The 14,284-nt window shown below is 40.8% G+C and overlaps 1 protein-coding gene across 1 annotated transcript in view; it reads left to right on the top strand.

The window, feature by feature from the left end:
- TNKS (tankyrase) overlaps positions 1-14,284 on the top strand; it is a 146,634-nt gene that overhangs the window by 117,581 nt on the left and 14,769 nt on the right. Inside the window, exons 13-20 of the mRNA XM_075421540.1 lie at positions 3,572-3,651; positions 4,645-4,790; positions 5,809-5,974; positions 8,617-8,836; positions 9,111-9,220; positions 11,808-11,996; positions 13,184-13,421; positions 14,111-14,193. Of these exons, the coding sequence (XP_075277655.1) occupies positions 3,572-3,651; positions 4,645-4,790; positions 5,809-5,974; positions 8,617-8,836; positions 9,111-9,220; positions 11,808-11,996; positions 13,184-13,421; positions 14,111-14,193 (1,232 nt within the window). The remainder of the gene's footprint in view (positions 1-3,571; positions 3,652-4,644; positions 4,791-5,808; positions 5,975-8,616; positions 8,837-9,110; positions 9,221-11,807; positions 11,997-13,183; positions 13,422-14,110; positions 14,194-14,284) is intronic.

The following is a 14,284-nucleotide window of genomic DNA, read 5'->3' as shown; positions in this document are numbered from 1 at the left end:
TTCTTCCCTTCTGCCATCGTCTGTACACATCTACAGTATGTACTGCACGATACTTTTCAGAAGAAAAGACAACAAAATCAAAAAGCCCTGCTCAATTCAGTGATTTTGTGCAAATTGGGAAGAAAATAAACATCTGATGGATTTAGAGGATGCCGCTGTGCAGGGAGATTGTAGGAAGGCGGATGCAGGGAGTTTTGGGTTTCTTTGGTAACAAGTTCCAAGGCAACTGGAATACTGCTAAACACATGAGAAACCTTTTTCCTCTCATCAGCCACCCTGTTAGGTACTCCATACTTTAGCAGTCACAAGCAGAGTGTTACTGGTAGAAAAATACTGATAGTTGCTAAATCATCTGAACTTCAAATCTCTTGCTTGTCCAGCAGAGAAAGGTTTTATTGTGAAAGTACTCTTGATACAGTTTAGATAGTAATGTGTTTGTATCATGCATTAAAAAGGTAGGTAGATCTTTGAAAAGGGTGCTGCTATTTTTCATGTAAGTGCTGGGGAGTTTGTATCCTCTTATCCATGTCACTTTCAAATTTTTGCAAGTAGGGAGAAGAATAATTGCATCGGTAGCTACTACAGAGCAGGTAACTTACCTTAGAGTGGGATAAGCATGTAGTCAGAGAAAGGCAGATATCCAGGTAGACGAGAAGTCCCATTGTAGCTATAAACTTCATTTCCTTTGGTGTTATCAACAATGTTTCCTTAAAACAGGCAAAATAAGAGACATTTTATCGGAGTGCACGGAAGGACTTTTATTCAAGTGTACCCACTCCTGAGACATAGCTGGTTACACGGGTGGCATTAGCTGTTCAAAGTATGCGCGTGACTATGCATGTGTATTGGGAGAGAAGGATGTTAGCTGTGAATCATAAGAAAGTAAACATATTCCCTGCTGTTAAAGAGAATAGGAGTTTGATTTAAAAAAACAGTAAACTAACAAGTATTTTGAAAACACTCATTTGATTTTGAATTAAAAATTCATTTTCACTGATTTGCCTTTTCTAGGAAAACTAATTTCAGATGTCGTTCTGTACTGCTTTTCATTGGAGAGGTAGCAGCCTTTCTTTTATATCCATGAAGGTGTTCAAGACTGAAAGATTCAAAAGCTGAAAAAATGCATGTAGTGTAGGGTTCTGTAGGTACTGTGTGTTCATTTTTGTAAGATTGGGTTAAGGAAATATTTTTTTTAAAGTTGGAGTTGTTTTGATAGAGATTGTTACCCGACTCATGAGTTCAGAGCTTATAATGTTTCTCCGTATAGTATTGGATTTTTTTTCTCACATGTGATTGCTGAGCTACATCCCAGCTGTGAGAGAACAACCATGAAAACAGCTTCCTGATGGCGTAGTGGCCGGTGGCTACAACTTTACTGTAGCTGCTTGTGATTTTGGTTGCAGCTGGTAGGAGTATCGCCACGTAATACAAGAAAGCTCGTCAAGTGAGCTTGTTAATTTTTTCAAATGCTTATTAGAAAACGGTGCTGGCTTTGCTTTTGTTGAAGAATAAGATGTGTTTTGTTTCTTTGCTCAGTGTAACCTTTTGGTACTCAAGTGCTAATCTAGTCGAATTGAAATTTCTCTTTCCTGTAGTAATTAGATTGTGTTTCTGATTGATTTCCTTTTTCACCCTGCCCAAAGTCAGGGTCTTGGCCATCTTGTGCAGACAAGGACAGGAGTCCAGAGATGAGATAAACAACTGCAAAGGAGCAGAGCTTTGGATCCACTATAGGACTTAGCCTCATCTATTCTCTCCTTACCTCAGAACGCTGAGATGGTGGTGCTGTTGGGGAGAGCAAGGGAAGACAGATAACTTATGAAGAAGAAGGTGTGAGCTGAAGTCTTAACCTGCATGCTATGCTCTGCCCACAGTCGCTAACATTTGTGTCAAACCCGTGCTGCCATCCTACTCTTGCAGCATATGTTTGAATCACGTAGAATCGTAGAATCATTTTGGTTGGAAAAGACCTTGAAGATCAATGAGTCCAACTGCTTGCTAGTGGAACTGCTCCAGAGGATGGAGGTAGAGTTGAGGAATGGAGCTGGCAGCTCTTCCCTGAGGCCTTTCCTTCAACTGAGAGCATTTCTTCACCTAACAGTTGAGCTTGTAGGAGTTGCTTCTTGCTTCCTCCTCCTGTTCTTCCTGCAGTGAGTATGGAGGCAAGGGGGTAGCAAAAGGCAACAAAACACTAATCAAGAAGAGAAAATAGGGCTGCAAGAGGAAATACTACATCAAAGTGAACTGATAAGTTGATGTCCTTCTGTAAGGATGACTAGTTAAGAAAACAAGTATCTCTTTCTGCCCATTTCCCAGTCCTGTGATATAGTCAGAGATTACATTGCAAAGTCAGGAATTGACTGGATCCTGCAGAGACTGTGTTAGTCTGTAAGACGTTCCTTCTCACAACCTCTCTGCAGTTTCATCTCAGAACATAGTACCAGTTCTCAACATTTAAAAAAGTCTTTTAAGTATTTTTGATGGAGTTGCATGCCCATCTAGAATGAGTTTAGCCTGTTAGAGCACTCTGACTTTCTTACAGTGTGCTTACAGAGGATTGCAACCCCAAGTTCACCTTGCCCCATTTGTTTTACACTAGGCAGTCATTTCTGTTGCTGATCAGGCAATGCGCTGCCAAAACTTCTATTCCATAAATCCTTGAGCTTGAGAGGAATGGCTTCTACAATAGAAAGTAGTTTCTGTTAGAAATAATGAAAATCATTTTTTCAGCTCCTTTTTGAGCAGCACTGAAGAACTCTACAGACAGCTAATCCACTGCTCCTTTACAGCTACTTCTTCCTCGTCCCTCAGTGCATGCTTGCTTTCTCACAGCTGTATTTCTAATGAGAAGTAGGGTAAAAAAGAGTTTTGAGGCCAAAACCTGTCATTGTCTTACAGTCATTTAAAGAAGAAAAAAAGGTATGTGTCTAAAGGTCTCCCTTTAGTCACTGTGTCATTCTTCTGATTTTATTTTTAACCACCCCATGTTTATAACAAGGGCCAGATCTTGTTGTTGCTATGGAGTGCAGTACACAACTAGAGCATCATAAGGCAGGCAGTCACCATGTGGGCAGAGCCATCGTAGAAATCCCATCCCCTTGTCACTGCTGCGTAGTACAAGACGTATCACAAGTACAGAGTGCAAAGGCTGTAATTCAGGTGCTGAATTGAGCACCTTTAACCCTGGCTGTGCACAGGCATCTCATGCAGTTTGCTGAAATTGTTGAGAAAGGTGCTTTTGATCTTCAGCAAAACTTTGAATCTGTGCCAGTGAGCATGTAGATTTCCTGAATGTAGAAATGATCATTTTTACCATACACAGGATTAGCAAAGCAGTGAAATTCCATTTGGCAGAATAATGTCAGCTCTGGAGTCTAAATTGACTGGTTTACACTGAAAGTAAGGCTCCTATGCAGCTGTCTAGGCAATATGAACTTCAACATCACAACTCCAGCTGCATTTTTACAAATGTCAACAGACTTCCGCCCCGACATTTGGAAAATACGTTGAGCACAACTTAATATAATTTAATGATGCTAAGTAATCCTAAAACATATTTTTCCCTATGTAGAAAGTACGCCTGTGCGCACATCTGATGTGGATTATCGGTTGTTAGAAGCATCCAAAGCTGGAGACTTGGAAACTGTGAAGGTAGGTTTGAGCAATTCGTGTTAATTTTTCATTTTGTATTACTGTGCAAGGCTTGTGGAAGCCTCAGTTGTGGATGGTAAATCATACAAAGGCAAAATTTTTTGTTTTTTGAAAGTAATGCATTAAACTGGGCTGAGGTGTTTCTCTTGAGTTTTTGTTCGTTTGTTCTCCCAGTCCTTCATACAGTCATGTCTTTGATGGACTCAGATGCAGTGTTTCAGATGCAGCCATAATTCTTTGAAGTGGACCCTGTGATCCTCAGAATCAGTTTAGTAGAAGCAAGCCTCGGGTGCATGATTCAATCAGAAGGCAAAAAATAAAAGTGTTAACAAGCAGCAGACTTTACATTTTACGCCATCCTTAATCTGAAGGTGAAGGGTCAGGCCATGGAATCCCAGCATCACAGGAAGGTTTGATCTTGTCTTTCATGCTTGGTCTGTGGGCAAAACAGCCTGCAAATAGACCGTTCTGCATGCGTTCTCACCTTGAACTTCAACGTGATACATATTGATATACAATCAGCAGTAGTTTTGTGCACCAGCAGCTCCTTTGACTGCTAAACTCAGTATTTCTAGATTTCTGAAGACAACATAAGCTGGAAATGGTAACATGGCTGGAGCAAGTTACATGGCCTGGAACCTGGTGTTTGATGATTTTGTCTCACCCTTTCTAATACATTAGGAATGTCTTTATACTGCTTCCATCATTTAAGTCTTGTTTATTATAGAAGTACTTTCAGCCATCAATTTAGATCAGATATTTTTTTAACTTTGCCTAAGTGGAAAGAAATTTCCTGAAACCTAAATTCTAAAAATTTGTACATAATAATAATAAATGGATCAAATTTTGTCTTGAGGTGTTTGGGGGTGGTAGTTTGGGGTTTTTCTTTTAGGGATTTTGTTTGTTTGTTTGACTGTTTTTTGTTTGTTTTGTGGGTTTTTTTATTTTTTTTAGTTCTGTACTAGATTTTGGGTGGTTCTTTTGTCTTTGCAGCAACTTTGCAGCCCTCAGAATGTGAATTGTAGAGATTTGGAAGGCCGTCATTCAACGCCACTGCACTTTGCTGCAGGATACAACCGCGTATCAGTGGTGGAGTATCTGTTGCACCATGGGGCAGATGTGCATGCCAAAGATAAAGGGTACATTTCATTCCATGATATGCTCTGCCGTTTTCGATTAGTGTGAGACTCCTACCCTCCTCTATTCATTTTGCTTTAGATTTCAGTAACCATCATGTTTTCCTCTTGGAAATTTTTCTCTGTTCTTTCTTCTTGTTCCGCATTGTTCCTGACATCACTGTAGGGAGATTTATAGACCATTAAGGCATACTTAGCTTTCTGGCAAAGCTGTTGTCAAGTACATATCTGGCACTGTAATACATGATTCTTCTCTTCCCCCTTTTGCCCATTTTGGAGACTTTGTTCTGCTTAAAAGCAGCATTTAAGTTATTTCAGGTGATCTAAAATGAGTTTTTAATTACATGGGGTAAAATACCAGGGTTATCTCTGGTCATTTTTCTGTTGCTGTTAGTTAGCTTTTATTATTTAGTTATTTATGCAGTTAATGTTCAGTTAAATGGTATGAACCATTTACAGGTTTTTGCATTATTTGCAAAGCAATCATGTAGAATAGAATGACTAAGTTTCATCTTTCACTCCAGTATATTGGTTCAGGGTGCAGGATAATTCATTTCCCATACAGAATATTCAGCCTCTCTCTGAAAGAAATGTTTGGCTATCTTTCTGTATCTATCAGGTGTGCAGTGCTTACTAAAACTCTATTTCAAATCTGTTGTGTACTGTTACACGTTTTCTGAAATGTACACTCAACCCTCCAAAGTCAGAACATCAGTGATTCTTGCAATTTGGTTTTTGCCTGTTGTTAACAGCACTGAAGTTACTTGCTTGTGGAAGTAGTAACATTGGTGCTTGCTAAGTATTTAAGTCTCATGGATGAGAACTGGAGGAGGATAATGAAGTTTTAATTGATTTTTTTTTTTTTTTTTTTAATAGCAGAGAAATAAAGCCATGAATATTGGAAAGATTGAGAGATACCAATAATGTCTGGTGGAAGTGGGAGTTTTATCTACTGGAACTTTGTATGATTGCATATTGATTTTTTATTTTCTATAGCTATTAACAATTTCTCTTTGATTAGTGGTTTAGTACCCCTGCACAATGCCTGTTCTTACGGACACTACGAAGTGGCTGAACTCTTGGTGAGGCACGGTGCTTCTGTCAATGTGGCAGACCTGTGGAAATTCACTCCTCTACATGAAGCAGCAGCAAAAGGAAAATACGAAATCTGCAAACTGCTTTTAAAAGTATGTGCTGGAGTTCTCAGATGTGTCTTTAAATGTGTATGTGTTTATTTTTGCTGAAGATTAATTAGTTAATGCAAAGTTAATTGCATTCAGTGAGTTCTTTGTGGTGTCTTTGAATCTATTTTCATCTTACAGTTGTCAGATGGTTTCTTGGGTAATGTCAGTTCACTTATGAAGAATCATTAGTACAATTGCTTTTTCCGGTAGATGTATTGATACTGTTAGACAAGTAGAACAAAACTATCAAACTGGACAAAGCAGCTACTTTGTGTAAAAACACAAAAAAAACCCCCATCTTACCTGATTCACCCCTTTCTGAAACAGTTACTGCAGTTAAGTAAACCTTTGTAAGTACTTACACAAGAGTGTGTTACAGAGCAATAACTGGAGATGTATCCTAAATGGTGTCTGGCATATGAGAAGCTTAAAACTCTAATGTTAATGTATAATTTATCAGGCTCCTGGAGGAAATGGATATTAATATACTGTGGAATAAATATTCATTATAATTAGTGGAAGAACCTGTAAAAAGCATGAGGAAATGCCAGCATGTTTCCAGTGAGAAATAACAAATTTGAGAGTCTTCTTAACATAAGGTCTTACCCTGCTGTGGGAGGGTGAAAGAGGGTGCTGGAGTAGAATTTTTTGCCAGTCCTGTTTTCTGTTTCAGCCTTGCCTGACGTCCCTCTGAAGCACAGCTTTTGAAATAGGAGTAAGTCAGAATATGGATAGTCTTAAAATGATGACACTCTTCCCTGTCCACTTCTTCTTTTCATTTGCTGCTTCAAAGCCCTGCAATTTCTCTCCTATGTCATTAATTATTTCACTTGATTACCAAAAAAGGATTCGGGGGGGTAGCACATCAGTTTGAAATACATCTGCAGTAGAAACCAGAAGATATTCAGAGGTGTTTGTGGAGTAGGCAAAATGATGGCCCTGGTAGTAGCACCTGAATACAGATGTTGGCTCAGGCTATAGGAGCACTCATAATCCATCAAGCACAGCTTTACTTTATAGACACCAGCGGTCTCTGGAGTTTTCTGATCATGTAAGAATGTAGCCATTTTTTGTGTTCAAAGGATCCTGAATGGATGTACGACAGGAAATAGAAAAGTGCTGAAATCTTTCTCACAGTTTTGTAAAGGCTCTGGCTGTCTGTGGATATGCACTCATGCTGCAGTTTGCTCAGGGCTTCTCCTGCTGTGTCCCTTAAGCCAGCTGGCAGCGCTGGCAGTTCTGATGAGCCATGGATGTTCAGCTTGACTCCTCCTGACCTGCACTCTTTCTGTCCTGGTCTGCTTGAAGAAGGAAACAAAAATGTACAGGCATTTTGGAGAGACTTTTTTTTCCATCACCTTTTCTTCAAAATTACCACCTTCATTTGTTTCTATTCCTTTGAAGGGGTCTCAGAAGACACTGCCTCTTCATTTAGATATTTATTCTGGAGAATATTTGGATAGTTCCAGTTTTGATGAGTTTTAAATTAAGGGATCTAAGGTCGTATCTTGGAGAAGTCATTGCAGTTTAAAGGGCTTTGTGCAAAGAATGTTCTCTTCCCAAAAGCACCACAGATGTGGAAATAGTTCTGTGTAATCAATACTCTGTCCCTTGCTGTTTACCCTTTACACCCTGAGCATTGCTGTACTGCTTCCAAATACAAGGCAGTTAATTCCTGCTGCTCGCCCCATTCCCAGCTCATTCCCTGTGACTCACACTAACACAACTTTGCCGGCATCCTCCGTGAGAAATGGCAGGGTAAGCTTGCTGGCAGGGGTTGGAGCACTGTGTTTGATTATTCTAAAGGGACCAGCCAGAGAACTATAGTGCCAGCAGCTGCCTCTGCCTTATCTATCTTTGTTTTTCCCCACTGCTGCTGAGAGTGAACAGGGAAGGAGCTGTCCTCCCACAGAATTGTATGTGAACATGACTCACACCATATGCTGCATGTAGATATATTTTCCCCTACTTGACTCGTGCTCCAGTACTCTGTCCTTACCACTGACTGATCTGCATGTTCTACCAGCACAGATATACTCCAGCAGTCATCCAAATCCACTTCCCCACCAAAACGTTTTCTTCACAGCTTTCCAGGACCTGTAAATGGCTTAAGACAGTGCTGTTATCTGTTGGAAAGTGTAGAAATGAATACTTTTCTTCTCTTTTTCTCCTGAAACAAGTGCCTTTCAGTAGCAGGGTGGCATTTAGTGAAACTCGGTGCCTGGCTTCACTAGCTCAGGAAAGTGTGCTGAGGGAACACCTCTGCCAGCCAGTTTGCAGGAGAAAGGGAGGATTGGCTGGCAAGGTATTTGCAGCTGGTTTGTCTTTAGTGTCTGCTGTGACAGTAGGGTGTAGCTCTATGCGGCACGTGCTCCTGAACCTACTTCAGTTGCAAGTAGAGCAGTGGCAGCTCTCGCAGAGGGCTGTCATTCTTGCCTATGGAGTTGAGATTCACACAGCTGTGCTGCGGACTCGTGCTTTAGGCCTCAGCCTCCTGGGTTTATTCTCATGTGTCTACTAATCTATACAGTTGTTACTTCATGATGGCAGGTCGGCAAAATCCCCTGCCTCCTATCCTGTGCCACGCTTATGTGCACTGCTCTACTCATGGTTGTGACAGTAGCATTCCACTTTGCTTTTTACAGCATGGAGCTGATCCGACAAAAAAGAATCGAGATGGGAACACTCCTCTAGATTTGGTGAAAGAAGGAGACACAGATATCCAGGACTTACTGCGAGGAGATGCTGCCTTGCTAGATGCTGCCAAGAAGGGGTGCCTGGCACGAGTGCAGAAGCTGTGTACTCAAGAAAATATCAATTGCAGAGACACCCAGGGAAGAAATTCAACACCACTACATCTTGCAGGTGGGTGACTCAGCAGGTTTTGAAGGTTTGTATATTTACGATAGGGCTACAGAGGTTAATCACCCAAACCAGGATTGGTATAGTAAGAGTTTCACAGAGCATTATCCTGTGCAGAAAGTTGTTAACTCTGGCAGTTGTATTTCAGGAGGTAATACAGTTACTAGGGAAAAGGAGCTTTTGCAGTAAAAAATTTGCTTTAGCTTTTCTGTCTAATTATTTATCTTTAGTTTAGCTCTCCTAATACCCGTTTTCTTTTCCTGTGCCTTTTCTACAGCTGGCTACAACAATTTGGAAGTAGCTGAATACCTTCTTGAGCATGGTGCTGATGTTAATGCCCAGGACAAAGGAGGATTAATCCCCTTACACAATGCAGCATCCTATGGGGTAGGTGCAGGTATTCTTGCTGTGAGTAGAACAAGAAGGAACTCCTTAAAGTCATATCCAAAGCCAGTTATTTTGCAGCTGCCTTGCTGTGAACATAGTTCAGGTTTTGATGGCATGAAATACTTGGTGGGCTAAGTTGTTGTTGCAGTCCTACAGATCTAAATAAGACACAGGTTCAGGTATGCTGTAGCAGTTAAAGGCTGCAGTTTGGAAAGTTCACTAGATCTTTCTTCACTAGAAAGATCCCTTTTATGCAGGGAAGCAGATGCACAACATCGAACAGTGTTAAATTTGGGGCGACTGTTGAAACAGTAAAGACCTCAAGTTGTCACTGAAAGACTTGGATGGAAGGAAGAGAACTATACCAGGACATCGTGTCTAGGTGATGACAGGGAAGTGGAGGTCTTTTACAGCTGGTCTCTGTTGGGGGGCTGTTGCTAAAGCTGAAGTGTTGAAGGGCTACTGAGTTTATAGTACGGGTGTCCTCCTGAGCAAGCTGTCTACTGCAGTGCGGCTGCAGTGGCTGATTCAAACCAGTTTGGATGAGGCAGGCCCTCCTTCCTCCGTATGAGAGGAAGCATCTGTGTGCATACCAGTTTTACAGATGCCTGATAGATTGCTTATAGGCAGCTGTTAATTGTGGATGAGGTGAGAAATAATTGCACAGAAACAGTGCTTGAGAAGCTCCCAGCAGTGTGCTTATGGTCAGACAGAGGAGATGAAGCTCAAGAAGCAGTGTTTTTGATGGTCTCATGATATGCTTTGTCTGTTACTTCCTGGCTCTGGCACAAAAAGAGCAAAATCTGAGAGAGATGATTGTAATAGAACCATGATTGCTTTCGTTTGAGAGCCAAATGAAATAAAAAGTACAGTGTTCACGTTGTTTTTAAGGAAAGAGTATCAATGAAACTCAGGCTGCATCACTTGCATTGGTTCTCTATCTTAGTGTGGGATCCCGGTGTCCTAAAGAGCCAAAACTCCAGATCCTGCTGAATGTTTAGAAATGCAACACAGAATTCTTTGGTGATACTGGATCCTAATACCAAGCAGTACTGTTCATCAGCATCTGCCCTAAGCATTAATTTCCCAGGACACTGCTTAGATCTAGAGATACATTCTGTTGCAAAGATTGTGTTCTTTCTTTTCAAGCACAGGAAACCAAAACGCACATTTTCCGCAGGCAAAAGTTTCCTTACTGGCACTGCTAGAGACTGGTTCAAGCTGATTATCACTTCTGAAAATCATAATGCCAATGTAATGTGGTTGCCTTACTTTCTCTAGGAAAAGTTAATGAGGCAGTGTTTGGTGCTTTTCCATCAGTTTATTTGGTTAAGAGTTGCTGTGTACCTTTCCTGTGGCGGCCCACACTTCTCTCTGAGCTGTCGTCAGGCTGTTCAGATCTCTGTGATGGGAGGTAGAGGGGAGATGAGTACTGGTTTCCTAAGTTCATTGCTGACAGGTTTCACAGGCTCAATCTTTTCCTCTCAAAGTATCTTCAGTTCTCCCACCCAGCACTTCATGCTATGTGTCATGTCGGGTTTCATGTGGCAGAATAGCAGAAAAGTCACAGGAACAGCAATTGCTTTAAAAATGTGGAAGAGAGAAAAGTAAGGTCAACAGTCTTTTCAATCCATGCTTATTCGAGAGCAAGCCCATTTGTGAGAGCTGCTGAGAGTCACTTAATTGCCATTAAGAGGAAGAGTGAAATCCATTGGCAAGTCTTCGTGCTTCTGCTTACAATTTCAGTGTTTCACACTCCTACCTACTTGTTTTGACTACCGGCTTTTTAATTTCTTAGCTGTATCACACAAGTAATTTTACTGATCAGAGGCAGCCAAAAATTTTATTTGCCCATTTTCTACTCTCTTATTTTAACTTGGGAGACTTCGAGGATGGGATATTGATAGAAGCGTGGGGCTGTAAGATCGTTACTTTTATAGCCCATGTAAAGCAGTTGTCTCTTATGACACTATAATGCATTCTATCAGTTACAGTTCTCTCATAAAATATGATTGGAGAAAGAATAAATTTGTGCTGCCATGAATGGGTTCAAAGTCTTGCAAGAAATCGCAAGAAAGAAATAAAGTACAACTAAGACTTCTGTGTACAGACATTTAAGAGGTGGCTCAGCAGTACAACACCTTGATCTTTAGAGCTTTTGTATCACAAATGTTGCAGCCCTGTAAATTTGTGTTGCCAGTTCAAATGTGTCTACAAATACTTTGACAGTTAACTCTTACCAGTTTTATGCTGGATCAAGTATCTTGTCTGCTTATGCAACTGGCACAAACTTCATGCTATGTACTTTGGGTGATTTGACAGAAATATAATTCTGTGTTGGATCCCTATTATATGTGCTGGTGGATGATCTGGTGGTGCACAGATACAGATTTAGTGACTGTGGAGCTGCAGTATAGAGTAGTACCTGAAGAGGTGTACTGCTGCGTAGACACAGGAGGTTGAGAAGTGAGTTAGAGAGAGGAAGGAGAAATTACAGGGACCTCTAAGCACCATTACCTCTAGCACAAAAAAGTAAGTACGTTTTTTACCAGTGTCAGGTTGATTAAGATGTTATTGTCTTTTCCAGCATGTGGATATAGCAGCACTGTTGATCAAATACAATACATGTGTAAATGCAACAGATAAATGGGCATTCACACCATTGCACGAAGCTGCACAAAAAGGAAGGACACAGCTCTGTGCCCTGCTGTTAGCTCATGGAGCAGATCCAACCATGAAGAATCAGGAGGGTCAGACACCACTAGACCTGGCAACAGTAAGTTCACGCCGGCGTGCCAGCCACAGGCTGCTCTGAAGGATTTGCTCTGCATATTAAATGGCTTTCTGTGGCTCCGTGGCATCAGTGGTCCTCAGCTTATGCTGTGCTGAGGTAGAGAGAGGTGGGCATCTCCAGGGTGCCTCTTTGACCTTTTATCCATGGGTTCAGGCTTTTTCCTTTGGCTGCGATCTTAAAGTGGCTTGTGATTTAAGGTTTGCTTCTGCTTAAGGATTTACTCCTGGGATCAATCTTCTCATTGCCAGAAATAAACCTATGTGAAATGTCCCCAATTTTTTCTAAATTGCACCTTTTTTCTAAAACTGGCACCTGAAACTTTCTGGTTAGTGATGGCAGTGGCAGCAGGTTAAAAAGCCTAATAAGATCCCATGAACATGTATGTCCCAGGTTACCCAGTCTTGATGGAATAGATAATACAACCAAATAAGATGCTGTATCTGGTTATGGTGTGAGTATCTTTTAAGACCATTGATTGATTTGTGGAGAGTATTCTCTAGAATAATCTGAGCCCTGGAAAACTTGGTTTGTGATGAGAGATCCTAAAACTATTTGATTTCTGTGGGAGGAAAATAAGAATGTCTTAATCATGTTCTCCAACAACATGCAAGGAGGAAATTCTTGAAGATGAGGGTCCTGCTTAATTTAATCAAGAAAGGCTAAATCCAATTGCTAGCTAAGTTCATACTTCTCCTGTAGTTTCTGTGGTTTTTTTCTTCTATTTTAACACTGTAAGATGTGATTATAGCAAAGGCAATGGTAGAGCCTTTCCATTGGAACCTTGATCAAGTTCACAATGCTTGACCAGAAGTTGAGCCTGACAGAGAAATTACGAGGTGACATTGCTTGGCCTAGGCTTTGAAGGAATTCAGATAAAGTTGCTGCATTGCTCTTCCTGGCTTTAACACCTATAAAATCATTCTGCAAGAAAGGAAATTAGATGCACCTTCTTACATACAATTAGAAATGGGGAGATCCTGATTCACTGTCTGAGCAGCAATTCAGAATGTTCTTGCAACCATGAATTCCCATGTTACGAAAGTTGGCGCTTTTCTTTTTAATGAGGGAGCAGAGCAATCAATTAAAACAAATTCAAAGAAAAATTCTTTGGAGAGATCGATGACTTGTGATAATAGAACCTCATGTTGAATGTTCTTTCTGTTTTCCAGGCTGATGATATCCGAGCTTTGCTGATAGATGCGATGCCTCCGGAAGCTTTGCCTACATGCTTTAAGCCTCAAGCTACTGTTGTTAGTGCCTCCCTGATCTCACCAGCATCTACGCCGTCCTGCCTCTCCGCTGCCAGCAGTATAGATAACCTCACTGGGCCGCTGGCAGAACTAGCCGTAGGAGGGGCGTCAAATGCTGGCGATGGAGCAGCAGGAACTGAAAGGAAGGAAGGCGAAGGTGCATTTGCTGCTGGACAAGTTTACCTTACCATAAGTACAGTAGCTTAGTATCACAACAGGCCTTGCTTTATCTGAAAAGTATTTCTGATTAGCCAGAAAATATTGTACAGCTTGAACCATTATTTGCTTTGTAAAGTGTCTGATGGCTTGCACTGTTTTCATGTGCTTTGCCAGGAGCATTGTTGGCTGCTCATCTATGTTTGCTATCAGTGATTAGGTCTGACTACAAAGGCAGATCTGATTAGGTGCCCAGATGTTCGTTGTTGATTTTATACAGAAAATCCAATGAGAATTAATTTGATGAAGGATTTATGATTGTGATGGCTGGGGGATTTTATTAAGGCTTTTAAAATCCTTTGATTAGTATCTGGGATGCATGCGTTATGTCAGCATCTAGCAAAAATGTACCCACCCTTCCTTTCCTTCTCTTTGCAATATGAGCCTATATCTGCCAGAAAGCATTTGTGCTTTCTGACAGCAGATTCTGAAGAGGGAACAGTGATGAGCTTTGCACTGAGCTTTTGCACAGTGGAAGTGGGTTGTATATTATAGGCATAGACAAATGGGTTGTAAAAAGAATCAGAGTTTGGAATCATGAGAGAATCAGTGGTACTACTTGATTTTTTTTTATTATTTTTTTTTTAATGCAGATACATAAGGTATAGTGACTTGTTTCTTCTCTTACAGTTTCTGGTCTTGACATGAACATTACCCAGTTCCTAAAAAGCCTGGGTCTTGAACACCTTCGGGACATCTTTGAGACAGAACAGGTAAGTGGCAAGCCTTGTCTCTGTATGTTTAAAAGATAGATTAATCTAATGAATTTGAGTGACATTTTCATTCTCTAATTGAGAAAGGGAA

Source organism: Opisthocomus hoazin, chromosome 5, assembly GCF_030867145.1.
Source record: "Opisthocomus hoazin isolate bOpiHoa1 chromosome 5, bOpiHoa1.hap1, whole genome shotgun sequence".
NCBI lineage: Eukaryota > Metazoa > Chordata > Aves > Opisthocomiformes > Opisthocomidae > Opisthocomus > Opisthocomus hoazin.
Note: the sequence above shows the minus strand (reverse complement) of the source record. Positions and strands in the feature narration are given on the sequence as shown.